At 36.2% G+C, this 27,767-nt stretch overlaps 6 protein-coding genes across 7 annotated transcripts; 1 reads left to right on the top strand and 5 right to left on the bottom strand.

Annotated features, from left to right (window-relative positions):
* Positions 1 to 305: 305 nt before the first annotated feature.
* Positions 306 to 27,642, bottom strand: LOC133869443 (dihydrolipoyllysine-residue succinyltransferase component of 2-oxoglutarate dehydrogenase complex 1, mitochondrial-like). Of its 2 annotated transcripts, none has more exons than XM_062306444.1 (15): positions 27,550 to 27,642; positions 5,271 to 5,343; positions 5,100 to 5,177; positions 4,106 to 4,166; positions 3,979 to 4,006; positions 3,699 to 3,769; positions 3,520 to 3,594; positions 3,325 to 3,380; positions 3,184 to 3,228; positions 2,767 to 3,057; positions 2,528 to 2,622; positions 2,158 to 2,248; positions 1,935 to 2,045; positions 1,125 to 1,319; positions 306 to 719 (listed from the first exon to the last, which is right to left on the bottom strand). In XM_062306444.1, exons 1-15 carry the CDS (start codon positions 27,630 to 27,632, stop codon positions 528 to 530), a joined length of 1,545 nt encoding a protein of 514 aa, XP_062162428.1. In that variant the 5' UTR covers positions 27,633 to 27,642; the 3' UTR covers positions 306 to 527. The 2 variants fall into 2 exon arrangements, with proteins under 2 accessions (XP_062162428.1, XP_062162429.1); XM_062306445.1 differs by lacking the exon at positions 27,550 to 27,642 and adding an exon at positions 5,450 to 5,478.
* On the bottom strand, positions 7,488 to 8,946 carry LOC133869473 (probable F-box protein At4g22030). Its single transcript, XM_062306486.1, has one exon. It carries the CDS (start codon positions 8,888 to 8,890, stop codon positions 7,622 to 7,624), a length of 1,269 nt encoding a protein of 422 aa, XP_062162470.1. The 5' UTR covers positions 8,891 to 8,946; the 3' UTR covers positions 7,488 to 7,621.
* LOC133869924 (probable F-box protein At4g22030) lies at positions 11,519 to 12,692 on the bottom strand (the record flags this gene model as incomplete). The annotated part of the gene is made up of 1 exon (XM_062307020.1): positions 11,519 to 12,692. A coding segment is annotated over one exon (1,056 nt), but the record flags the coding sequence as incomplete, so codon positions are not given.
* Positions 14,697 to 16,176, top strand: LOC133869463 (probable F-box protein At4g22030). Its single transcript, XM_062306470.1, has one exon. The coding sequence runs from the start codon at positions 14,766 to 14,768 to the stop codon at positions 16,038 to 16,040; it is 1,275 nt and encodes a 424-aa protein (XP_062162454.1). The 5' UTR covers positions 14,697 to 14,765; the 3' UTR covers positions 16,041 to 16,176.
* On the bottom strand, positions 20,222 to 21,605 carry LOC133869675 (probable F-box protein At4g22030). Its single transcript, XM_062306740.1, has one exon. It carries the CDS (start codon positions 21,555 to 21,557, stop codon positions 20,289 to 20,291), a length of 1,269 nt encoding a protein of 422 aa, XP_062162724.1. The 5' UTR covers positions 21,558 to 21,605; the 3' UTR covers positions 20,222 to 20,288.
* LOC133869511 (probable F-box protein At4g22030) lies at positions 23,826 to 25,248 on the bottom strand. Its single transcript, XM_062306536.1, has one exon. The coding sequence runs from the start codon at positions 25,196 to 25,198 to the stop codon at positions 23,924 to 23,926; it is 1,275 nt and encodes a 424-aa protein (XP_062162520.1). The 5' UTR covers positions 25,199 to 25,248; the 3' UTR covers positions 23,826 to 23,923.
* Positions 27,643 to 27,767: the final 125 nt, after the last annotated feature.

Genomic DNA, 27,767 nt, shown 5'->3' with positions numbered 1-27,767 from the left:
GCGGATTTCCTGTCCTTGTTCTAGGCCAAATCATTGCATATGAATTCTTACCAAGTATATATATATATATATATATTGGCATGATCAAGGTGGTATAAAACAAATTTATACAGTAGAAATCAAGGTAATACTGTAATAACAAACACCGACTCAAATAAAGGACGCCCACTCCTTCCATGAAAAGTAAGACAAGATTTAGTCTCAAATTGACTGCTCGAATTACTTCTACTTTATTTTTTGTATTTTGAGAATTTAAAAAGATAAAAGGAGGTTATATCGAATGGTGGCATGGGGGAGAGAGAGAATTCCGGCTCTAATCAAGAAACTTAAACTCAACCAAAGGAATATAATACAACAAGTCTTGCATATGCAAACAGGCCGCTATTGAAGAAATTGCTGATGGGGGTAAACAACTGAGGAACCCCATTGATATTAATTTCAAGATTTTAGAGCCTCATCCAAATGCTTCACCAAAACTAACCACAGCATGACAGGAAAGGGATATTAGAAAGTAACCTATGGTATCCTCATATATCAAGAAGCAACCTCCGAGGGTCCTCCACGACGTCTTTAATACGACGCAAGAAGAAGACTGCCTCTCTTCCATCAATTAGTCGATGGTCATATGTTAGGGCAATATACATCATCGGCCTGGAAACAATTTCCCCACCAACAACCATTGGACGGTTCACAATCGAGTGCATGCCCAGGATGGCCGACTGCCAAAAAAAGTAAATAAACAAATAGGTAAAGAGAGTAGATATTAGTAAAAGGATTACAAGAGAAGCCTCTGCAGGAGAAAACAATGGAAATGCTCACAAGTGGAACCATCCCATGAAGCATTTTCTGAACATGTATAAACGTTAACATGCATGAGTAGTTAAGTCACCAAGGAACTGGCATGAATCATGTATCAATCCTTTTACTCCAAATATGACTATAGTCTAAGATTTCTAGGAGCTATATCTGATATCTCCGTTGTCCCTCGTATAGAATCAAGCCAAAAACTCGGAAGTGACCAAAGGGTAGCAAGTCCCTTAAAAATAAGGATGTGAGATGGCCAAGCCTCCATTCTGCTGATTTTATGAGGTTGTCTATAACAATGGATATATGCAGCATCATACCTGAGGGGGATTGATGATTGGGGTACTTAAAAGGCTTCCATAGACGCCACCATTAGATATCGTGAATGAGCCTCCAGCCATCTCATCAATTGATATAGAGCCATCATTTGCCTTCTTTGCAAGGGTGTTGATCTCCTTCTCTATCTCAGCAAAGTTCATTTTCTCAGCATTGCGGATAACCGGAACAACAAGGCCCTAGAAAACAGAACTCAGTGGAAGTGACCCAATTTAGATATAACCAGCATTAAAATCAATGCAACTTGAAGCAGCAGCGAGAACTTGTTACAAATACCCATTAATACCCAAAAAAAAAAAGTATGGAAAATATCTTATATTTGCTTCAAATTATTCATATCTTGGCCTACTAGACATATAGATAGGGCCCTCCCACTAAATTTTAGAAAGAATAAATTCAGAACATAGTCATACAAATTAATATTTTGCAGATTACAAAGTTCAAATTGGAAGTTATACAAATCAACATTGAAAGATTTTAATGATGTTTTTATCAGCTTTTATAAATATGTATCTCAATTATTGCTAAGTATTCTTTTTAGATACAACTAATATGTAATAAAATATTTCTTTTTGCATCATGAATTTGTTTTAAAATATTCTTCCATTACTCCAGAAATAGTTCATGTTGGCCATATGTCAAAAAAAGAATTTCTATAGTATGAAGCCTTAGCCCCCCTAATATAAGTTCCAGGCTCTGCAACTGTCAATGGACCAAATTCAATTATCAGAACACATCCAAACACTCCATTCTCAAGTCACTGCATACTTGAAACAATTGGAATAGAGACGGACCTTTGGAGTGCCAACAGCAATACTAATATCAATATAATCTCTATAAATGATGTCATCCCCGTCAATGACAGCATTGATAATTGGCTGATTCTGGAGCCCACTTACAGCAGCCTGGAACAAGACAAGCAACAACATTGGAAATCAATGTTTATGAACATGCACGTAGATGTGTTTGCATCTGTACATGGAAAGGTATTGAAGAACCGCATATGATAAAACATACTTTAATAAATCCTGACATAAGTCCTAACTTCACCCCATGCTTCTCAACAAAAGCATCTTTATAATCAGAGCGAAGCTTCATCAGATTAGTCCTGAGATGCATAGCATATTGGTGACGGGGAATATATAAGGAAATGTGTCATAATTATTTCAAATACTCTGAGAAATATTAAGCAGCATAACTAAAGGAAGAAATTTATTCCAAATCAGCCCATTATGTTGATAACAAATTTACAGTTACATTTAGACTACACACAGACACAGCAGACATCTTAGTTACAGGGATTGGTTCTGTAGAAATACAGGTACTTGGGTTGATGAAGTGCCAAAATCAGCCACATTGATTTAAAGTTTGGGACAAAAAAACTCACATATCTACTTCATTGAAAGTAGTCAGCATAGCAAAAGTGTTTTGAGAGTCTTTCAATCGAGTTGCAACACGTTTCCTCAGTCTTGTCATTGGAACCTACAATTATATAAGTTGCAAAATACTGAAGAACAAAAACTGAATAAGGAAAAGACCTACGAAAGTAGATGGTACCTAAACTTTTAAAGGAAACGCTTGAGATAAAACTTAATAGATGGATAAGGGAAGATCTCCAAGACTTACTCTTCTCTCCCTTTCTTTGGGAGGAAGTTGAAGTTCAGTTGCTGAAGGTTTAGGGCGTGGTGGAGAAGGAGCTTTAGGCTTAGGAGGAGAAGTTTCAGCTTGAGGCTTAGGAAGAGAGGTTTCTTCCTTACGTTTTTCCTTGTCTGCCTTTTTCTTTTCTGCAGATGGCTTAGAAGCAGCCTTGCTAGGCAGTTTCTCTGATGGGGCAACATGTGATAGACCTTCACCAGACTTTGAGATAACAGCTATCTTGGTACCTGGTTCCACAGTATCACCTTCTTTGGCAACAAACTATAGGAAAAAAAAATGCAAAGATCAACATTACATATTCAAAATACCTATGTAACCAGAAAGGAGAGGCAAATTCATAGCATATTCTAGCTTCTAATCATTACATACTGCACCCCATCTGATTACCTTTTGGAGAACACCAGTCTCAGGGCTAGCCACATCAATTGTAACCTATTTGTATCATATGTAAAATAGTTAGAACTGATCAAAAGACTTGATAATCATTCGGAACTGGAAACCTTATATTAGTGTCATTTCACTGGGTACCTTATCAGTTTCTATCTGGGCAATAGGCTCATCAACCTCTACATGATCACCAGGTTCTGCTCTCAATTTATCAACAATAAGTCACATAAGAGATTTAGAGTATATGTGCACACATTATCTATTCATATATAGGCATGAAAGATAAATTTTCAAAAAGAAAAAGGAATTCAAATACAGTCAACTAGAACGACATACGCTTTAAAAAATTTGCTAGAGTCCCATCGGTGATGGATTCACCCATGAAGGGCACTACAGCATCAACCAGACCACCTTGGTAAACAGATAGAACATTTGTGTTAAGGAATATCCAATAATATACACCGACATGCATCAAGTGCAGGAAAAGGCCCCAGAAGATCATGAAGATATCGTACCATTATCGGAAGAAAATGATCTATGCTGAATATAGATAGGAGAATCTGTGTGAAGAAATGACACAATTTCCCTATACACCAGGAAAATGTTAGGGAAATAAGATATGGCAAAGTTAATTGAAAAGGAGAATTCAAACTTGCTCCAACTACAACACATATCATTTCCTACTTTTTCTTCCTTTCCTTTTCAGCATAGGCTTAGGAAATAATAAAAAAGACATAAATCCTATATTTCCCTTCAAAATGTGTCAGGGGCAGCAAGTAAGGAAGAGTCACTGACCTTACTGTCTTTGAACTAACGGGACAACCTGCAATTCAAAAGGATCAATAAAAGAGGCACTCAGTTATCCAAAATAATCTTTTATCCCAACATGACACGCCTAAACAGTCACTGAACGTCTGATTACCTAGACAACTACGGCGAACAGCATTGCCTAAACTTCTTGAGCCTCTTCCAAGAAGCAATGTCTGCAATGATGTTTGTAAAAATAAAACAAGATAAGAAGTTCTGATTGAGAATGACAGCAAAGCAAACCATCATATTAAATTTAAACGCGATTCCAAAAAACAGCTAGAAAGAGGACAGTCGAGATTTTCTAAGAAGTCTATGAGAATGTATATAAAGTAGCTTTCATCAGACAGTACACCAACAGATAAACCTAAGATCTCACGCGGTTTGCAAACAACTTACTACATAATATTCCCAACCAGCGATGTAAAATCAAAGATCAGTTGAAGCTTAGGATTAGCATGTTATGCATTAGCACCCTCCGTATTTTCTAGGATAACTCTTAGTGGAATTCTTAAAATCCTAACCATTAATTTCTTTTTCTTTTTTAAATGGTTCAGATTTTGCAAATTCAGCACACAACTTAGTGTTTAACAATGAACTAAAGAAAAACAAAAGATCTTATCGAGGTAGTAAATTCTGTTGAAATATTAATTAAATAATCAAATTCACAATTTCATATAAGCTTAAGCTTTTGGGATACCTAGTGATTTAACATGGTATCAGAGTAGAAGTCATGAGTTCGAACTCTAATTCTACAATGTACTTTCATTTCAGTTAAATATTCCAAATGTTAGGCCTTACTTGTTCAAAGGGGATTCAATATTAGAATATAAATTAAATGATTAAACTATCGTAACCCTTTAATTAAAACTAATGGCTAGGATTCTAAGAAGTTTACCATTTTCCTGATTCATGTGTTACATAGCACAACAAAACAGAAGCTCAGGTCAAAATTCTCTTTAAAGAAAAGAATATTTACAAATCCACAAGGAGGTAAAGTGCAGGCCATTCTCATTTTTGCTAAACAAAATAAATCAACACACCATAAAACATTAATATTATCTGCTAAAGAATGAAATTCACTGAGACTAATCGAATTCCACAGCTACCTCTTTGACTGTGGCAGTGTAACCGCGCGTCGCCTGCGCGTTTGCAGGCCGAGCCACCAGCAACGACCGTTCGAAAACCTAGACGCAAAAAGAAGCGCACAGATATAGAAGAAGACGACACTGAAAAAGCGGTGGAAGAAAAACCACAATCATGTATAGCAGAAGTTTCACCGAAGCGGAGGAGCCTCCGGTGGCAACTTTTCGCCTTATGATCGCCCACATAATATTGCCCGTATCAATTTCCCTAACACATTTTCAAAAAATACGTAATCAGAAATGTTGCTCAGCCCTTTTATACGGATCTGATATAACTGTGTTTATAGATCGAGCGAGAGCGAGAGAGATTGGACCTGCTGAGAAGAAGGTGGAGTTTTTTTGGTGGTTTAACAGAAAGGAAAGAGGAAATATTTGTGTGTATATACATACTCTTTATTACCGTACTTTTATTTCCCCGCAAACACTTTGTTGATCCATGTCGACCGGAAAATGATTTGCTAGAAAACCGTATTCGGGCACCCACATTTTATTAAAAAATTAGAGACAAATTTTTGATTAAAACTTACTTTTTTAGTAAAAAGTGGATGCCGGGAGACGGTTTCGTGTATCACGGCTCGTGTCAACCTTAGGAGAGCTTATGTTAAAAGAGCTTGTTATTCATTTACGAGATTTACGTTATACAGATTAGGGATTACAAGTTAATAGTATGGACCCAATTATGACGAAATCATGGTAGCTTTACGGGCCTTACTATTTAGCAAGGAGATTGGTCGTCTTTTTTTTTTTTTTTTTTTTAATTTTTTTATGTCATTTTGGATGGAGGTGCCTTGCAAATAGTCACAGCAATTTTCATGGAGTCTCCCAATTGGAGTAAATTTGGCCACTTTAACGAGGGAATCAAAGAACAAACACTCTTATTTCAATCTTTTAGTGTATTTCACGTGAGAAAGAAGGCAAATTCAGCATCACATTTACTTTAGCAGTTTTCACTCAAGTGCTAGATGATGTATTGTTAGAGGATTTTCCTCATGTTCTGTCTGACATTGTTTTTAAGGAGGCAACTGCTCATTTTTTCTAAATTCCTTTGGGGGTTTTTGTAATGACTTTCTATGAATGAAATATGATCAAATGGTTCAAAAAAAATAAAAAAATAAATAATGTTTTATGTTAATTATTTAAAAAAAAAAAAAAAAAAAAACTACTTAAAATACATTACATCGGATGGTATGACATGAGTATGATAAATGAGTGTAAAAAATATTATTTTTGTTAAAAAACAATAATAATAATAATGACTAATTAACACTGCCAAGTCAATAAAATGAAATAAAAATATTATTTTTAACCTTACCCATAAATAAAATGTTTATGAGAGTGGAGAATTTGTTAACATGTTAAATATGAACAATTTGAGCTGAAGTGTTGTTTACTATAAGTCTCTGCTTAAAAAATGATGTAGCATATAGTACTTAATAATATGTTAGGTCACTAAAATGTGGACGGGTATGAATGTGTTTTATTTTCATAAAATGTGAATTTTCAAAAAAAAATTATAAGGAGATTGCAGTAAAATTATAGTAACTGATCAACATTAATATTTTGTCATTGAACTGTCCTGCCAATTGTTCGTAAGGTAAATGAGTGTACCAATCAAAACTTCACTTAAGATTTATAAGCTTTTGAAATATGATCCGAACTCATATATATAAATATATAGACGCTGCTAGAATTTTTGGTTTATTCAAGTCTTTGGCACAAGATGACGGAAAGGATCAAATTAAGGAACAAGTCTTTGGCACGAGGCTCTATCGATCTGAAGAGGTTTTGCTTTGGGCCGGGGTTGAGTGACCAATCAGTTTTGTAAGATATGTTAGTTAAATGATTCTTAATTATTTAAGGAATATTTTAATATTTTCTCTAGACTCTAGTGGTCCAAAATCAAGCTTATGTTATATAATACCATATTGTTAGATCAGTATATAATTATTTTAAAAATTTAAACAAACAAATAAATGTAAAATTAATTAAGTAATCAGATTGAATTTTCAATTGAGTTGACTTCCAATTCCAGGGCCAACTCCAACCACTCAATGTAAATTCAGATAATCTATGCGGTCCAACCCGGACCGCATGTCTTGAATTCCAAGCATTCAACCAATCAATATACAAGTTCCCTGTTCACATATATATATATATATATATATATATATATATATATATATATATATATATATATATATATATATATACTCCAGAACTCTGTCTCTCAGCCACGGTCGTAAAGTTAATGCACTGGCCAGAAACTGACCGTTCAACAAATTGCACTAAGAAATTCAAGTTATTATACGAAAGAAACTAAAAAAAAAAAACACATTATATTCTTTTGGACACTCCTTTGCAGATATAGCTGAGATAAAATTTGATTAGAATTAGCATTTTCCTTATGTTATAGAGATTGTACAAAGAATTGGTTGCACAGATAATCAAAGAATAAAAAAACAGCTATACACGGATTCGTTCTTAAACTAAAAAAGCTTGCTACCGAATTCATCTAGGGTAGTTCCATTCATACGGGAAGAAGCTGACTTTTTGGCAAGTTGTTTGAGCTGTGACAAACTTCTCCCCAGTTTCAAAGCCACCTTCATTTCAAACAACTCCCCGTTTTCTCTTTTCTCCATATCTCTTTCCTCAAGTGTGGCTTCTATTGATTCTTGAAGTAGCCGAAAGAAGCCACCGCAGTTTCTATACATCTCAAACACCATACCAATTTGGCCACCATGCTCGAATGCATTAACCGCGCTGCCTAAAGCACCCGCAGCCACCGCTACTATTGCAGCCCATGATCCGTTACCAACAAAAGCAGACCCAACGGCTGCAATGCCTGTGAGTAATGGTCCTGCGATGGCTAAAACCTTGTTGATCTTCAACACCAGGTTGCCCAGCCTTTCATAGTCCTCAATGTCCTTTCTCTTCACCACCTCAACGATCTCTCGCATTTCTCCTTCCAGTTCCTCACTCCACCCATTCTTCTCTTGCTGTACATGATTTCCTTCACGTGACTTGTTTTTCTTCTGGAGGTTTTTTGAAGGCCACCAAACAGCAGGCTCGTACTTTGCAGGGAACTTGTCAAGCATTGCTCCAAGCAAGGGAAGTGGGTAGGCTCTGTCGAGGGCCAAGACCTTTTCCATCACGTCCTTCACATCTTCTTGAGTTGGAGTCCCGAGAGCCAGCATAGTTTGAATTTGGCTCTGGATCTGCTTGAACAATCTCGTAGCATTACGTTGTTCCTCTGCAAGTTGTGAAGGCTGAATTTTGTTCATCACAAGCAACATCCCCGTGGCTGCAGAATACAAGAGAGTGGACGATAATTTAAGAGCCAAAAGGGGCATTCCGGCGCCAGCAATGGCTGCAGCACCAGCCATGGTGGCAGCAGTGAGAGTAATCATGTTGATGGAGTTGAGAAGAAGGGTATTCCAGTTCTCACGCTGTTTTCCAATGTTAGCGTGCATCTCCACCCTGTCAGACACGGCCTCTAAGATGGCATAGAGTTGGGTAGTAGCAATGGTGTTGGAGTTGGGTAATTTATCATCGATTGGTGCGGTAGTGATGACGTCGATCTTTTCTACCGGGGCTATCTTTATGAACGCGTCCCTTATATTCAATTCCTGGACCTGCAGCTTTCTTGTTGGTATTTTTGGAACAGAGAAATAAGGGACCAGTTTTGGAATCTTTGGGACATGAATAGCAGCATTGATTTTCATGGAAGAAGAAGATAATCGGAGAGTTGAAGCCATTTGATTGAGGTAATTTTCTTTGAGCTTTTCTGGTGTACGTATGTCTTGCAGGGAAAGTGGCCTGGAAGGTTGAGAATGGAGGATAGGGAGGGTGGCTGAGGCTTATTTATAGTATTCGAACAACGTACAACCGAAAAGAGGCGGTCAGATAGGGAAAATATTGACCAGCTGAGTGGGTTGGCTCAGCCCCTTGGCTGACCTATTCGCTATTCATAATTTTCAAGTTCAAATATTCATAATTTTACTCGCTCGTCTTGGGTCTCTCATGCGACGTAGTAAAACTTGTAAGCCGGCCGATAGTAAACAAAGTAAGCTAATTCAATTAATATTTTATTCGGGACCAATCGATAATACGGCTCTCTAACTGGTCAACATCTACAGGATCAAAGCAATATGGATATCTCTATTAACGAGTAGAGCTCATACATACTCCGAAAATGAACTTTGCACAATAATATTAATTAGTCTTATTAATGTAAGTGGTTGTGTAGGAGTTGTACACAACATTGTTGTGTATCAATCACTCATTTTCAGACTTTCATATTAAGTTATTTTATTGCACATGATCTCCTTTTATATATATATATACCTTTTTTATAGTACAAAAGAAATAAATTGAGAAATTTGTAAAATTGTTCTCCACCTTAATTTGTGTTTAAAAATTAGGCAAAAATGAAAAATTGGCCTACGTGGTTTACCTGATTTACAATTAGTTTTTGTGGTGTCAAAATAATTAAACTTAGAGGTCCTTAATTGAGGTATATATGCAAAAAATCAATTTACTCTCTACGTACAGTTAAATTATGTCCATTAACTTAACAAATTCCGCTAGTATGACACTCACTCAAATAAGACACTAGCCGAATCTTTTTTAAGTCAATGGACGAAATTTGATTGTAAGGAGTAAATTGATTTTATGCATACATCAAGGACCTTTGATTTTATTTTGATACCACAGGAAGCTAATTGCAAATCAAATAAATCACATAGACTAATTTACATTTTTTCCTAATTTTTAAACCTGATGAAGCCAAGAACCCCTTCCCCCCCCCCCCCCCCCCCCCAGAGATTGAGAAGAGAATCAGAATTGTGATTTTGACCAAGAACCCTATATCAAACAACGTTGTTTTATATATTATTATTATTATTATTATTTATTTATATAATATATATTATATATAATATGTATAAGGGTATGCGGTTAACAGTTATTTACCTCCTTCGCGTATCTCTAAAATTGTTAACTGCATGGCCCTTGGCAATTAGCGTTTTTTTTTCCCAACAATCTATTAAAGCGGTTATGTGATTATTAGGCAGTTAATAACTGCCCGCTCGTACACTCCTACTTTTATTTTACTACTATTCCAACCTATTAATGTGGCTCTGTCAATCAACTCTTATTATTATTATTTTTTTTAACAATGACTTTTTTTCTTTCTTTTATTCATTTTTTATTTATAATCTTTTATATATATATATATATATATATATATAAATTAAAGGTTACTTGGGCCGCTTTCTAATTGGGTACGACGTGGTAGCACCGTTATAATTGAGGGAAGTGATGAACATGCTGGTCATGATCATGGTAATGGTGTTGCATCTATATTAGAGGGATTGGATTTATCTTATTTATGATAGCTTATCCATTCCCTATCTCTCTCTAAGCCAAACAAACAAACTCTTTTTTTTTTTTTTTGCAAGTTAAACAACGGTTATACAGTGTGGTTTGAGCTTCAAATAACTTTTTTTTTTTTTTTTTTTTTTAATGAGTAAATCTAATTTTGGTGTTACTAGAATGCAAACCGCCCAAGAGGGATTGCGATTACAAAAATTTGATAACTGCCTAAGGCAGTTGCAGTTGCGGTTGCAGTTGCGATTATTCACTGCTAACCGTAACTGTTCGTACACTTCTAAATAAAAGTAAAGTTTATAATACTACTTATATATATAACGTAGAGAATTTATTGGCATTAAATATGAATATTACATTAATCTGAAGTGTTATTTAGTATTATAAGTCCCTTAAAAGTTGACGTAATAAAAAACAAAAAAGTTCGAAAATTTTAATTTAATTTATTTTTTTTTTTTTAAGAATTTTGTCTTTTTATATATAATTTTTATAATTTTATGAAAGGTATTTTTGTTATAGGGAACATTGACAAAATTTGATAGTATGGGAAAACATTGGTAGTTTGGATAAGCATTGACAATGTGATAGTAGTTTAAAAGAGATATGTATTTTTTTTTTTTTGGTATATATATATTTTTTAAATGACTAACATAAATAAATCACTTAAAATAGTTAGGGTGTTGTGAGAGTAGGTAGCATTACTCTTTTAATATTCTCTTTTACGGGTAGGCTTAACTTAATTTGTATGTTATAGGATTGTATAAACCATTTGTGGTACAAATAGTCAAATTAAAGAATAAGTATACACGGATTCTTAAACTAAAAAAGCTTGATAGTGAATTCATTTATTCATCTATGGCAGTCAATTCGAGGGAAGAAGCCGGCTTTCTACCAAGTTCTCTGATCAAGCTGTGACCGTTCAACAAATTGCAGTAGGAAATTCAAGTTATTATAATATGCAAGAATGTAAAAAAAAGTATATATTCTTTTGGACACTCCTTTTGACTTTTGCAGAAGTAGCTGTGATCAAATTTGATCAGAACTAGCATTTGTCAATGTTAATGATTTTGTACAAAGAATAAAAGAATAGCTATACATGGATTCTTTCTTAAACTAAAAAAGCTTGCTACCGAATTCATCTATGGTAGTTCCATCCATACGGGAAGAAGCTGACTTTTTGGCAAGTTGTTTGAGTTGTGATAAGCTTCTCCCCAGTTTCAAAGCCACCTTCATTTCAAACAACTCCCCGTTTTCTCTTTTTTCCATATCTCTTTCTTCAAGTGTGGCTTCTATTGATTCTTGGAGTAGCCGGAAGAAGCCACCGCAGTTTCTATACATCTCAAACACCATACCAATTTGGCTGCCATGTTCGAATGCATTAACCGCGCTACCTAGAGCCCCCGCAGCCACCGCTACTATTGCAGCCCATGACCCGTTACCAACAAAAGCAGACCCAACGGCTGCAATGCCTGTGAGTAATGGTCCTGCGATGGCTAAAACCTTGTTGATCTTCAACACCAGGTTGCCCAGCCTTTCATAGTCCTCAATGTCCTTTCTCTTCACCACCTCAACGATCTCTCGCATTTCACCTTCCAGTTCCTCACTCCACCCATTCTTCTCTTGCTGTACATTATTTCCTTCACGTGACTTGTTTTTCTTCTGGAGGTTTTTTGAAGGCCACCAAACAGCAGGCTCGTACTTTGCAGGGAACTTGTCAAGCATTGCTCCAAGCAAGGGAAGTGGGTAGGCTCTGTCGAGGGCCAAGACCTTTTCCATCACGTCCTTCACATCTTCTTGAGTTGGAGTCCCGAGAGACAGCATACTCTGGATTTTGCTCTGGAGCTGCTTGAACAATCTCGTGGCATTACGTTGTTCCTCTGCAAGTTGTGAAGGCTGTATTTTGTTCATCGCAAGCAACATCCCCGTGGCCGCAGAATACAAGAGCGTGGACGATAATTTAAGAGCCAAAAGGGGCATTCCGGCGCCAGCAATGGCTGCAGCACCAGCCATGGTGGCAGCATTGAGAGTAATCATGTTGATGGAGTTGAGAAGAAGGGTATTCCAGTTCTCACGCTGATTTCCAATGTTAGCGTGCATCTCCACCCTGTCAGACACGGCTTCTAAGATGGCATAGAGTTGGGTAGTCGTAATGGTGTTGGAGTTGGGTAATTTTCAAGTTCAAATATTCATAATTTCATAATTTTCAAGTTCAAATATTCATAATTTTACTCGCTTGTCTTGGGTCTCCCATGCGACGCTGTAAAACTTGAAAAAGCCGATGGTAAACAAAGTATTCTAATTCAACTAATATTTTAAGCAATATATAGTACGGCTCTCTACAGGATCAAGCAATATGGATATCCATATTAATAGGTCAATATCTACAAAATTGGTGATATTAATAGGTCAATATCTTACTAATGCTACTCGATCTTCAAACGAGTAGAGCCCATACAGACTCTCACATTAAATTATTTTATTGCACGTGATCTTCCTACAGTTTTATATATACGGTTTTTTTATAGTTATATATTAAAAAAAAAAAGCATTAATTGAGAAATTTGTAAAATTGCCCTCCACCTTTTGGTTTATAAAAAATTTAGGCAAAAATGAAAAATCAGTCAACGTGGTTAACCTGATTTGTAATTAGCTTCATGTGATATCAAAATAAACTCAGAGGCTTTTAAGATATGCAAAAAATCAATTTACTCTCTACAGTCAAATTATGTCCACTAACTTAACAGATTTCGCTAGTGTGACACTTACTCAAATAAGACACTAGAAGACGCTAGTTTAACATGGAGGAACATTTGATAAGGGCTCCAGTTGTTGAAGGTTTAAATACAGGTAAATTGTGGAAATCTCCTGATGTTGGTTTTTTGAACGTTAATTAGGATGCATCATTAAACTTGAATGCTGGTATTGTTGGTTTGGGCTGTGTTATAAGGAATGAGGATGATTTAGTTGTGGGTGCTAAATGTAATACATGCAAGGTTCAGGTTGGTCCTTTATTGGGAAAAGCTATGGCTGCCCTTTTTGCTTTGATAAGGGTTTTGCTAAATTTGTGAGTGAAGGTGATTCTTTGCAGGTAATTGAAGGAATGTGTGATCCGGATGTTCCTCTTGACCGAATTTGGCACTATATGGAGGCAATTAGATAGAAAACTTCTTGTTTTTCTGCTTGTAATTGGGTTTATTGTTGTAGAGAAGCTAATGAAGTTGTCCATATTTTAGCTAGAAAGGCTTCCTCAAAATGTCTATCTAATTGTTGGGTTGAGGAAATGCCTCTTTTTATTTCTACTGCTTCTTATAGAGACTATTTGGTCTCTAGACTGTAATTGGTCATCTCTTTTTTAATGAGGAATTATTCGGTGTTCAAAAAAAAAAAAAAAAACGAAAAGACTGGTCTAAAGGTTTACGGGGAGTATAAGTAAATATTAAAAAATAATTATAATATAAAACGTAATATTTGACCTCCTGTTACATTTTATAATTATAATATAAAATGTAATATAAGGACTTATATTAAAATAATTATAGAAATTATATTTTTATCACGTAATTATTCTATAATATAGTTAAGAAATGACAGTTCCAAAACATTCTCATATATATATATATATATATATATATATATATATATATATAATTATGACTAATTCAAAAATTCAAAAATTAATTAAACTGCCATTTCAACAACGAAAAGACTGGTCTAAAGGTTTACGGGGGAGTATAAGTAAATATTAAAAAATAATTATAATATAAAATGTAATATTTGACCTCCTGTTAGAGTCTTAGAGATAGCCATATAATTGGGTGATCCACAATAAAAGAAAGAGCCATATAATTTTGGACTTGAGAGACCCGGCAAATACAAGGGAGGAAATTTTAACGAGTTTTGCTTCGTCCCTTGAGAGACCCGGCAAATACGAGGGAGGAAATTTTAACGAGTTTTGCTTCGTCCCATGAGAGACCCGGCAAATACAAGGGAGGAAATTTTGGACTTGAAAATTATGAAAAGCGAATGGGTCAGCCAAGGGGCTGAGTCCACCCACTCGATCAGCTGGTCAATATTTTCCGTATTTGACCCCGCGAGTTGTACTTGTTCAATCGAATACTATAAATAGGCCTCAACCACACCCTCCTTAATTATCCTCATTCCTTCATTCTCAACCTTCCCACTTTCCCCACAACACATACGTACACCAGAAAAGCTCGCTAAAACAAAACCTCAATCAATCAAATGGCTTCAACTCTGCGATTATCTTCTTCTTCCATGAAAATCAATTCTGCTATTCATGTCCCAAAACTTAAACTTCCAAAACTGATCCCTTATTTCTCTGTTCCAAAAATACCAACAAGAAAGCTGCAGGTCCAGGAATTGAATCTAAGGGACGCGTTCATAAAGATAGCCCCGGTTGAAAAGATCGACGTCATCACTACAGCACCAATCGATGATAAATCACCCAACTCCAACGCCATTGCAACTACCCAACTCTATGCCATCTTAGAGGCCGTGTCTGACAGGGTGGAGATGCACGCAAACATTGGAAAACAGCGTGAAAACTGGAATACCCTTCTTCTCAACTCCATCAACATGATTACTCTCACTGCTGCCACCATGGCTGGTGCTGCAGCCATTGCTGGCGCCGGAATGCCCCTTTTAGCCCTTAAATTATCGTCCACTCTCTTGTATTCTGCTGCCACGGGGATGTTGCTTATGATCAACAAAATTCAGCCTTCACAACTTGCAGAGGAACAACGTAATGCCACGAGATTGTTCAAGCAGCTCCAGAGCCAAATCCAGAGTATGCTGTCTCTCGGGACTTCATCTCAAGAAGATGTGAAGGACGTGATGGAAAAGGTCTTGGCCCTCGACAGAGCCTACCCACTTCCCTTGTTAGGAGCAATGCTTGACAAATTCCCTGCAAAGTATGAGCCTGCTGTTTGGTGGCCTTCAAAAAAACTCCAGAAAAAAAACAAGTCACGTGAAGGAAATCATGTACAGCAAGAGAAGAATGGGTGGAGTGAGGAACTAGAAGGAGAAATGCGAGAGATCGTTGAGGTGGTGAAAAGAAAGGACATTGAGGACTATGAAAGGCTGGGCAACCTGGTGTTGAAGATCAACAAGGTTTTAGCCATCGCAGGGCCATTACTCACAGGCATTGCAGCCGTTGGGTCTGCTTTTGTTGGTAACGGGTCATGGGCTGCAATAGTAGCGGTGGCTGCGGGGGCTTTAGGTAGCGCGGTTAATGCATTCGAGCATGGTGGCCAAATTGGTATGGTGTTTGAGATGTACAGAAACTGCGGTGGCTTCTTCCGGCTACTCCAAGAATCAATAGAGACCACACTAGGCGAAAGAGATTTGGAGAAAAGAGAAAACGGGAAGTTGTTTGAAATGAATGTGGCTTTAAAACTAGGAAGAAGCTTGTCACAGCTCAAACAACTTGCCAGAAAGTCAGCCTCTACACGAATGGATGGAAGCACCGTAGATGAATTCGCTAGCAAGCTGTTTTAGTTTAAGAATCCTCATAGTTATTCTTTGATTGTTTGATATTTGTACAAACCAATAGTTTATACAAATTACCTGTAACATACATAGAAAAATTCTAATTCTGATAAAATTTTATCTCAGCTACTTCTGCAAAAGCCAAAAAGGAGTGTCCAAAAGAACATACATTTTTTTAGTACTTTCTTGCCAAATGAAGAAACTAAACTGATCGTCGCTCAACACCAAAGCAAACATCTTAATTCAGAGCCTCGTGCCAAAGACTTCAATTCCTTTTTGTCAGCTCGTGCCAAAGACTTGAATAAAGTCAATAAACCAAAAAATGGAACAACAACGTCGTCTATATGAGTTCGGATCATATTTCAAAAGCTTGTAAATCTTAATTAGTTTCGATTGGTACTTGCACTCTTTTACCTCACGAACAATGGGCAGGACGTACAGTTCAATGAAGAAAATGCTTGGCTTACCATAATTTTATTACATTCTCTTCATAAACTCATCTAAAAGTCCATATTTTATGTAAATTAAATATATAGCAGTTAACATACAAATATATATATATATATATATATATATATATATATATATATATATATATATATATATATATATAATCATGGGATCCTTTTCTATCATATAGGAAGGGTTGTTGCACAAAATGTACTTCCAAGTACGTAATTGCTTCATAGATCAATATCTATCTATATGAAGAATAAATCTTATAAAGAAGGGGATTCTTATTTGTACAAATGGTACTTCGAACTTGGAATGAGTATGTGGAAATTAACGATACTTCTTTATCTTTTGAGTTGTTCTGCCGGATCGGTCGCTCAAGACCTAATTTGGTCTCTACCTGGACCTGATGAAAAAAATGGGATCACTTCTTATGGACTCGTTGAGAATGATTCTGTTCAACTGTTTGACCTTGTTCAATTCTTTGACAATATGAAAAAATCAAAGGCCTCTGCCCTTCCATCCCTTGGATAGATAGAGAGGGAGGGCTGGGCAAAGGCCTTTGGTATCCCCTCCAATCAAGAATTAGGCCTCACAATCACTAGCCAATATGCCTAGAATCCCTTGTTCCCTTCGCTTATACTTTGCTTTATATTTTCCTTTCACTTATCCTATGTTATTTTTTTTAGTATCTAGTTGAATTTGATTCTATTAGAATAAAAAACTATTAATACATTCTATGACATTTCAATATGAAAATATTGACATAATCATACCGCTCGAATCTCATTTTTGGATTGAAAAAAAAAGAAAAAAAAAAGAAAAAAGAAAAAAGAAGAAGAGAAAAGTCAAGCAGTCTTCTTCACAATATACATACTATGACTAGTAGGTACAAGTAATTACCGAACTCTGGTCTAAAAGGACAAACTACTATAAAAAATCAAAAGGCTTTTCATAATTTTTTTGATATATATATATATATATATATATATATATAATGCTAGAAACTTAACCCAAACTCAGTTTTGAAACTACTATCTATCACCTTTGGAAGCAAAGAAATGATTTGTTGCATGGAAATACTATACACTACAAAAAAATGTGATATTCGCCACGTGTCTACAGTAATCGTTACTGTAGCCACGTGGCCAGATAGACACTTGTCATGACGAACATGTGGCTAAATGCAGCGAGAAAACATTTAGCCACGTGTATTATTTACACGTGGCCAAATGACCACGTGGATTTCTACACGTACCCATACAGCCACGTATACAAATCCACATGGCCATTTAGCAACGTGTATAATTTTCACATCATTAATTATTATACACGTGGCTAAAATATTCATATTTTTTTAATTTTTTTTTAGAAATTAAAACATTTTTAAAATTTCAAATTTTAGCAACATGCTTTATGAACACGTTGCCATTTGCAGGTTTTGGGGGGAAGGGTTGCGCCTCTGTTTTAAGTTTACCTTTGATTTTAATTTTTTAATTGTTTTTTTTCGTTTCGTTTTAAAAGCCAAGGCAATTGCCTGGCTTATCAATTTTTTTTTTTTTTTTTTTTTTAGAAATCTCTCTCTCTCTCTCTCTCTCTCTCTCTCTCTCATCTCTCCTCATTTCTTTTTTGCTTTTTAGAAATCTCTCTCTCTCTCTCTCTCTCTCTCTCTCTCTCTCTCTCTCTCTCTCTCTCTCTCTCTCTCTCTCTCTCTCTCTCTCTCTCTCCTCTTTTCCTTCTTATTTTTTTCAACTCTCCCAATTTTCTTCTTTTTCCCAACTCTCTCGTCTCTCCCCATTTTTCATCAAAAAAATTTCTGACTTTATTTGTATTTTTTTCTCAGCAGACGACGACTCACCCCCACCTGGAACCACGACTCGATCGCCAACACCCGAAGAAGAAGAAAGTCGTTGATGATGGAGAAGAGGCCGGTCGTTATTTTGGTATTTTTGTTACCTTTTTTTTTTGGGTCCTTTTTGTTTGTCGCCGGAGTAGTTGGTGTCTTTTGGTGTTTTTTGCTCATTCTTGGCCAACTGGGTATTTTTGGAGTGGGTATTTTCATCGATCGGTGGCCGGCGTGGGTGTTTTCGTTGATCGGTGGCGTGGGTTTTCTCGCCGGATCTCAATGACATCGTCGACGACGAGTTGGACAAAGATCCGGCGCGGATCTCGCCGGATACACCGGTCCTTTCTCTGGATCCAGTGAGATATACGTACGTATACGTATATCGTATACAATATTAGGAAGGAAAAAAAACATAAAAAAAAAAAAATAATAAAAATAAAAAGAAGAAGAAGAAGAAAAGAACAGATTTTGGCGACGTGTGATAAGTATACGTGGCAAAAAAAAATATAATTTTCTATTTTTTTTTTTTTAAAAAAAGAAAAATACATTTAGCCATGTGTATAGAATACACGTGGCTAAATAGCAATGTGTATTGAATACACGTTGCTAACTGCACATTTAGTAACACCCACATCAACCACGCGGGACCCACGCGGCCAACTGCACGTGGCTAGCAGTTAGCAACGTGTATGATCCTCATATACGTGGCTAACTGTACGTAGCTAAATATTAAGTTTTTTGTAGTGCTAGGACAGAGGAAGCTCTCGTGGCTCAGATCAAATGGGAGGTTTGATCGATAATTATGGCTAAAGGTTCTGTTAAGAGATTTGCTTGTTATCATAAACAAGATATTACTATGCTAAACTAATAAGCAGCGGATATAAAAAATATTAGGGTTACCTTTAGCCATCTTTACTCAAGCGTTTTCACGAACTTCTGAAAACAAAATTATTATTGTCGTGTAATGTATTTCGCTGATTTGATGTGTAGTATTGTTGTTCTGTAGTGGTTTGTATTTGTTTTCTCCCTGTTTTGGGTGAACTGGTTATGGTGTTTACCGGATCAATTATTAATTTCTGGTTGTGTTTGATTTATAAAGGCTTAATTCATCCAAGAAAAAAAAAATGCTAGAAACTTAAACAATTTAGCTACAACCCACTTCAATTTTAAATTTTCTCTAGCTAAATGGGTAATTAGTTCCAATCATAAAACATATCAGCATGCAATAATCAATTATGTGATTGAAATAAATATTAAACATAAAATAAAGAACATATAACTCTAAAAAATTAATATGCTCCACATGAATAAACAATGTAACGAGGTAGAGTATGTATATTGATCAAACTCATGAGACATTAAAGTAATATGAGAAAACTTTTTGATGTCAAAATATGCATGATAATTATTCAAAACGCATAAATATCATGCTAATTCTCAAAATAATGTCTATATGAGCATTAATTTTTTTAAAATATAATTATAAAATAATATCTGGTATATGTCGAATTTATGGGCAAAAAAAAATCAATTTGAAGTTCTCTCAATATTTATTTGTTGAGCACACATTCAGAAGACGTTGATCTTCCGTTACATCAATTATACACCTAGATAGGATTGAATTCGAGTCCTCACTACACTCGTTGCTTGTTTTACGGTATGTTCAAGCACTTCAGAGAATGTAAGCCGTCCAATCCAAACCACATGTCTGGAATTCATAGCATTCAACCAATCAATTATATGTATATATAAAAGTTTCCTGTTCATATCAACTACGGTCGTAAAATTTTTATGTTCTTTTCATTTGGACACTCATTTTTAGCTTTTGTAGAAGTAGCTAAGATAAAATTTGATCAGAATCAGGATTAGCATTTTTTTATGTTACATGTAATTTGTACGACGAATTGGTTGTACAAATAATCAAAGAATCAAAGAATAGCTATGAAAGAAATCTTTAACTAAAAAAGCTTGCTAGCGAATTCATCTATAGCGATTCCATACATACGTGTAGAAGCTGACTTTCTGGCAAGTTGTTTGAGCTGTGACAAGCTTCTTCCCAATTTCAAAGCTACCTTCATTTCAAACAATTCCCCGTTTTCTCTTTTCTCCGAATCTTTTTCCTTAAGTGTGGCCACTATTGATTCTTGGAGTAGCCGGAAAAAGCCACCGCAATTTCTGTACATCTCAAACACCATGCCAATTTGGCCACCATGCTCGAATGCATTTACCGCACTACCTAAAGCCCCCGCAGCCACAGCTACTATTGCAGCCCATGACCCGTTACCAACAAAAGCAGACCCAACGGCTGCAATGCCTGTGAGTAATGGTCCTGCGATGGCTAAAACCTTGTTGATCTTCAACACCAGGTTGCCCAGCCTTTCATAGTCCTCAATGTCCTTTCTCTTCACCACCTCAACGATCTCTCGCATTTCTCCTTCCAGTTCCTCACTCCACCCGTTCTTCTCTTGCTGTACATGATTTCCTTCACGTGACTTGTTTTTCTTTTGGTGTTTTTTTGAAGGCCACCAAACAGCAGGCTCGTACTTTGCAGGGAACTTGTCAAGCATTGCTCCTAGCAAGGGAAATGGGTAGGCTCTGTCGAGGGTCAAGACCTTTTCCATCATGTCCTTCACATCTTCTTGAGTTGGAGTCCCGAGAGACAGCATACTCTGGATTTTGCTCTGGAGCTGCTTGAACAATCTCGTGGCATTACGTTGTTCCTCTGCAAGTTGTGAAGGCTGTATTTTGTTCATCGCAAGCAACATCCCCGTGGCCGCAGAATACAAGAGCGTGGACGATAATTTAAGAGCCAAAAGGGGCATTCCGGCGCCAGCAATGGCTGCAGCACCAGCCATGGTGGCAGCAGTGAGAGTAATCATGTTGATGGAGTTGAGAAGAAGGGTATTCCAGTTCTCACGCTGATTTCCAATGTTAGCGTGCATCTCCACCCTGTCAGACACGGCCTCTAAGATGGCATAGAGTTGGGTAGTCGTAATGGTGTTGCAGTTGGGTAATTTATCATCGATTGGTGCGGTAGTGATGACGTCGATCTTTTCTACCGGGGCTATCTTTATGAACGCGTCCCTTATATTCAATTCCTGGACCTGCAGCTTTCTTGTTGGTATTTTTGGAACAGAGAAATAAGGGATCACTTTTGGAAGTTTTGGGACATGAATAGCAGCATTGATTTTCATGGAAGAAGAAGATAATCGCAGAGTTGAAGCCATTTGATTGTGGTTTTCTTTGAGCTTTTCTGGTGTACGTATGTGTTGTAGGGAAAGTGGGAAGGTTGAGAATGGAGGATAGGGAGGGTGGCTGAGGCTTATTTATAGTATTCGAACAACGTACAACTGAAAAGAGGCGGTCAGATACAGAAAATATTGACCAGCTGAGTGGGTTGACTCAGCCCCTTGGCTGACCTATTCGCTATTCATAATTTTCAAGTTCAAATATTCATAATTTTACTCGCTTGTCTTGGGTCTCCCATGCGACGCTGTAAAACTTGTAAAAGCCGATGGTAAACAAAGTATGCTAATTCAACTAATATTTTAAGCAATATATAGTACGGCTCTCTACAGGATCAAGCAATATGGATATCCATATTAATAGGTCAATATCTACAAAATTGGTGATATTAATAGGTCAATATCTTACTAATGCTACTCGATCTTCAAACGAGTAGATCCCTATATCAAACGTCAACGTTGTTTTGTATATTATTATTATTATTATATATAATATGTGTAAGGGTAGAGGTAGCTGTTATTTTATTACCTTCGTGTATCCTTAAAACCGTTAACCGCACCGCCTTTGGCGATTAGCGATTTTTTTTCTTTCTAACTACCTACTAAAGTGGTTATATGATTATTAAAAGCGGTTAATAACAACTGCCCCCTCGTACACTCCTACTTTTATCATACTACTATTCTATCCTATTAATGTGACACTGTCAATCAAGTCTTGATTTTTATTTTTTTTAACAATGATTTTTTCTTCTTCTTTTATTCATTTTTTATTTATAATCTTATATATATTTATATTTTTTAATTAAAAGTTACTTGGACCGCTTTCTGATTGGGTATGACATGGCAGTACCGTTATAAATAAAGGTTATTTTTTAGGGGGATTATTTGATTGTTGTTAATGATGTGCGTCGTGAGCGTACTCCTTGCTGGAGGAACTGTGATCAGATAATTGAGTATATTTGTTTACATCTACAGGGATTTCGGTCTCATGTTGTTTATCCTGTAAAGAGGGCAGCAAATCAGCCTGCTCATGTGTTGGCTAGAATGGCTTTACAACAGTCTAGATGTTGTCTAGAGGGGGGTTTGCCCAATTCCTATTCGTAATATTGTATTTGCTGAGCAAGATTTTCGGCCTTGATTAATAAAGTTATTTGGTTTTACACTCAAAAAAAAAAATGAAAAAAATAATAATAATGGTGATGGTGTTGCATCTATATTAGAGAGATTGGATTCATCTGAACTTATCAGCATCGCATAATATCTCAGGTATACCCAGTTTTGATATATGATAGCTTATCCATCCTCTCTCTCTCTCTCTCTCTCTCTCTCTCTCTCTAAGCCAAACAAACTTTTTTTTTTGGCAAGTCAAACAACGGTTATGCAGTGCGGTTTGAGCTACAAATAACCATTAACTAAAGTTACTATAAAACTGTTAACCGCTTAAGATAGAGCAATAGCAATTAGAAAAATTTGATAACCACCTAAGATAGTTCCCGTTGCGGTTATTAACTACTAACCGTAACCGCTTGTACACTCCTAAATAAAAGTGTGGTTTTTAATATTACTTAGATATATAACATGGAGAATTTATTGGCATTAAATATAAATATTACATTGGCATGATCTGAAGTGTTGTTTACTATAAATCACTTAAAAGTTGACGTAATAGAAAAAAAAAAAAAAAAAAAAGTTCTGAAAATTTTAATTTAATTTATGGTTTACTTAGAATTTTTGTCTTTTTATATAATTTTATGAAGTTTATTTTTGTTATCGGGGGACATAGACAAAATTTGATAGTATAGAAAAACATTGACATAATTAATAATTTGGAGGAGCATTGACAATATGATGATAGTTTAAAATATATATATATAAAATGACTAAAATAAAAAATCACTTAAAATAGTTAGGTTGTGAGAGTTGGTAGCATTACTCTTTTAATATTATCTTTTACGGGGTAAGCTTAACTTAATTTGTACGTTATAGGATTGTATAAATTACCATTTGTGGTACAAATAGTCAAATTAAAGAATAAGTATGCACGAATTCTTAAACTAAAAAAGCTTGATAGTGAATTCATTTATTCATCTATGGCAGTTCGAGGGAAGAAGCTAACTTTCTACCAAGTTCTCTGATCGAGCTGTGACCGTTCAACAAATTGCAGTAGGAAATTCAAGTTATTATAATATGCAAGAATCTAAAAAAAAAATTAATTGTATATATTCTTTTGGATACTCCTTTTGGCTTTTGCAGAAGTAGCTGTGATCAAATTTGATCAGAATTAGCATTTGTCAATGTTAATGATATTGTACAAAGAATAAAAGACTATATACGGATTCTTTCTTAAACTAAAAAAGCTTGCTACCGAATTCATCTATGGTAGTTCCATCCATACGGGAAGAAGCTGACTTTCTGGCAAGTTGTTTGAGCTGTGACAAGCTTCTCCCCAGTTTCAAAGCCACCTTCATTTCAAACAACTCTCCGTTTTCTCTTTTCTCCATATCTCCTTCCTCAAGTGTGGCTTCTATTGATTCTTGGAGTAGCCGGAAGAAGCCACCGCAGTTTCTGTACATCTCAAACACCATACCAATTTGACTGCCATGTTCAAATGTATTAACCGCGCTACCTAAAGCCCCCGCAGCCACCGCTACTATTGCAGCCCATGACCCGTTACCAACAAAAGCAGACCCAACGGCTGCAATGCCTGTGAGTAATGGTCCTGCGATGGCTAAAACCTTGTTGATCTTCAACACCAGGTTGCCCAGTCTTTCATAGTCCTCAATGTCCTTTCTCTTCACCACCTCAACGATCTCTCGCATTTCACCTTCCAGTTCCTCACTCCACCCATTCTTCTCTTGCGGTACATTATTTCCTTCACGTGACTTGTTTTTCTTCTGGAGTTTTTTTGAAGGCCACCAAACAGCGGGCTCGTACTTTGCAGGGAACTTGTCAAGCATTGCTCCTAACAAGGGAAGTGGGTAGGCTCTGTCGAGGGCCAAGACCTTTTCCATCACGTCCTTCACATCTTCTTGAGCTGAAGTCCCGAGAGACAGCATACTCTGGATTTGGCTTTGGATCTGCTTGAACAATCTCGTAGCATTACGTTGTTCCTCTGCAAGTTGTGAAGGCTGAATTTTGTTCATCACAAGCAACATCCCCGTGGCTGCAGAATACAAGAGAGTGGACGATAATTTAAGAGTCAAAAGGGGCATTCCGGCGCCAGCAATGGCTGCAGCACCAGCCATGGTGGCAGCAGTGAGAGTAATCATGTTGATGGAGTTGAGAAGAAGGGTATTCCAGTTTTCACGCTGTTTTCCAATGTTTGCGTGCATCTCCACCCTGTCAGACACGGCCTCTAAGATGGCATAGAGTTGGGTAGTCGCAATGGTGTTGGAGTTGGGTGATTTATCATCGATTGGTGCTGTAGTGATGACGTCGATCTTTTCAACCGGGGCTATCTTTATGAACGCGTCCCTTATATTCAATTCCTGGACCTGCAGCTTTCTTGTTGGTATTTTTGGAACAGAGAAATAAGGGATCACTTTTGGAAGTTTTGGGACATGTATAGCAGCATTGATTTTCCTGGAACAACAAGACGAAGATAATCGGAGAGTTGAAGCCATTTGATCGAGGCTTTCTCTTAGCTTTTCTGGTGTATGTATTGTAGGGAAAGTGGGAAGGTTGTGAATGAATGGAGGTAGGGAGGGGGGTTGAGTCTTATTTATAGTAATGGTATTCGAACAACAACTGAAAGGAGGCGGTCAGATACGGAAAATATTTGACTGGGTGATTGTTGACTGGGCTTATTGGCTGACCCATTCGCTATTCAAAATTTTCAAGTTAAAATATTCATAATTTTACTCCCTTAATTGTCTTGGGTCTCTCATGCGACGCAGTAAACAAATTAAAGTAATATGGATATCTCTATATATTAATAGGTTAATATCTACAAAATTGGTGATTTAATGGTCAATATCACACAACGTTGTTTTATATATTATTATTATTTAATATATATATATATATATATATATAAGGGTATGCAGTTAGTAGTTATTTACAGCCTTCGTGTATCTCTAAAATCGTTAACCACATAGCCCTTGGCGATTAGCAGTTTTTTTTATTATTTTTTTTCCAACCATCTATTAAAGCAATTATGTGATTATTAGGCGGCTAATAACTGTCTGCTCGTACACTCCTAACTTTTATTTTACTACTATTTCAATCTATTAATGTGGCACTCTCAATCAACTCGATCTTATTATTATTATTTTTTTAACAATGAACTTTTTTTTTTATTATTCATTTTTTATTTATAATCTTATATATATTTATATCTTTTAATTAAAGGTTATTGGGGCCTCTTTTTTAATTGAGTATGATGTGACAACACCGTTATAAATGAGGGAAGTGATGAACATGCTTGTCATGATCATGGTAATGGTGCTGCATCAATATTAGAGAGATTGGATTCATCTTATTTATGATAGCTTATCCATCCCCTCTCTCTCTCTCTCTCTAAGCCAAACAAACAAACTCTTTTTTTTTTTTTCTGCAAATTAAACAACGGTTATGCAGTGTGGTTTGAGCTTCAAGTAATCATTTTTTTTAATAAGTAAATTTAGTTTTGGTGTTATTGGAATGCTAACCGCCCAAGACGGATCGGTTGCGATTACAAAAATCAAGATCAGTAATTGCAGTTGCGGTTGCGGTTATTAATGCTAACCGTAAACGCTTGTACACTCCTAAATAAAAGTATAGTTTCTAATACTACTTATATATATAATATAACGTAGAGAATTTATTGGCATTAAACCTAAGATCTCACGCGGTTTGCAAACAACTTACTACATAATATCCCCAACCAGCGATGTAAAATCAAGATCAGTTGAAGCTTAGTTTTAGTATGCATTAGCACCCTCCGTATTTTCTAGGATAACCCTTGGTGGAATTCTTAAAAACCTAACAATTAATTTCTTTTTCTTTTTTAAATGGTTCAGATTTTGCAAAATTCAGCACACAACTTAGTGTTTAACAATAGATTAAAGAAAAACAAAAGCTCTTATCGAGGTAGTAAATTCTGTTGAAATATTAATTAAATAATTAAATTCTCAATTTCATATAAGCTTAAGCTTTTGAGATACCTAGTGATTTAACATGGTATCAAAGTAGAAGTCATGAGTTCGAATCCTAATTCTACAATGTCCTCTCATTTCAGTTAAATATTTCACATATTGGGCCTCACTTGTTAAAAGAGGGTTCAATATTAGAATATTAATTAAATGATTAAATTATCATCACCCTTTAATTAAAACTAATGCTTAGGCCATTCAAAGAATTTGCCATTTTCCCGATTCATGTGTTACATATATAGCACAACAAAACAGAAGCTCTGGTCAAAATTCTCTTTAAAGAAAAGAATATTTACAAATCCACAAGGAGGTAAAGTGCAGGCCATTTCATTTTGCATTGATATATATCACATTATCAAGTACCTGAGTACCACTCCTAAGTAGTCACCTAATCTCATTTTTGCTAAAAGAAATAAATAAACACACCATAAAACATTAATATTATCTGCTAAAGAATGAAATTCACTGAGACTAATCGAATTCCACAGCTACCTCTTTGACTGTGGTAGAGTAACCGCATGTCGCTTGCGTGTTTGCAGGCCGAGCCACCAGCAACGACCGTTCGAAAACCTAGACGCAAAAAGAAGCGCACATATATAGAAGAAGACGACATTGAAAAAGATGTGGAAGAAAAACCACAATCATGTATAACAGAAGTTTCACTGAAGCAGAGGAGCCACCGGTGGCAACTTTTCGCCTTATGATCGCCCACATAATTTTGCTCGTATTTATTTCCCGAGCACATTTTCACAAAATACGTAATTAGAAATGTTGCTCAGCCCTTTTATACGGATTTGATATAATTGCGTTTATAGATCGAGCGAGAGCGAGAGAGATTGGACCTGCTGAGAAGAAGGTGGAGTTTTTTGGTGGTTTTTCGCTCACTGATTAACAGAAAGGAAAGAGGAAATGTTTGTGTGTACATATATACTCTTTATTACCGTACTTTTATTCCCCCGCAAACACTTTGTTGATCGGTGTCGACCGGAAATGATTTGCTGAAAGACCGTCCCCGGCACCTACTTTTTATTAAAAAATTAGAGACAATTTTTCTTTTGAT

This window comes from Alnus glutinosa, chromosome 5 (assembly GCF_958979055.1).
Source record: "Alnus glutinosa chromosome 5, dhAlnGlut1.1, whole genome shotgun sequence".
NCBI classification, from domain to species: domain Eukaryota; kingdom Viridiplantae; phylum Streptophyta; class Magnoliopsida; order Fagales; family Betulaceae; genus Alnus; species Alnus glutinosa.
The sequence above is the reverse complement of the archived record's forward strand: the minus strand, read 5'-3'. Positions and strand labels throughout refer to the sequence as shown.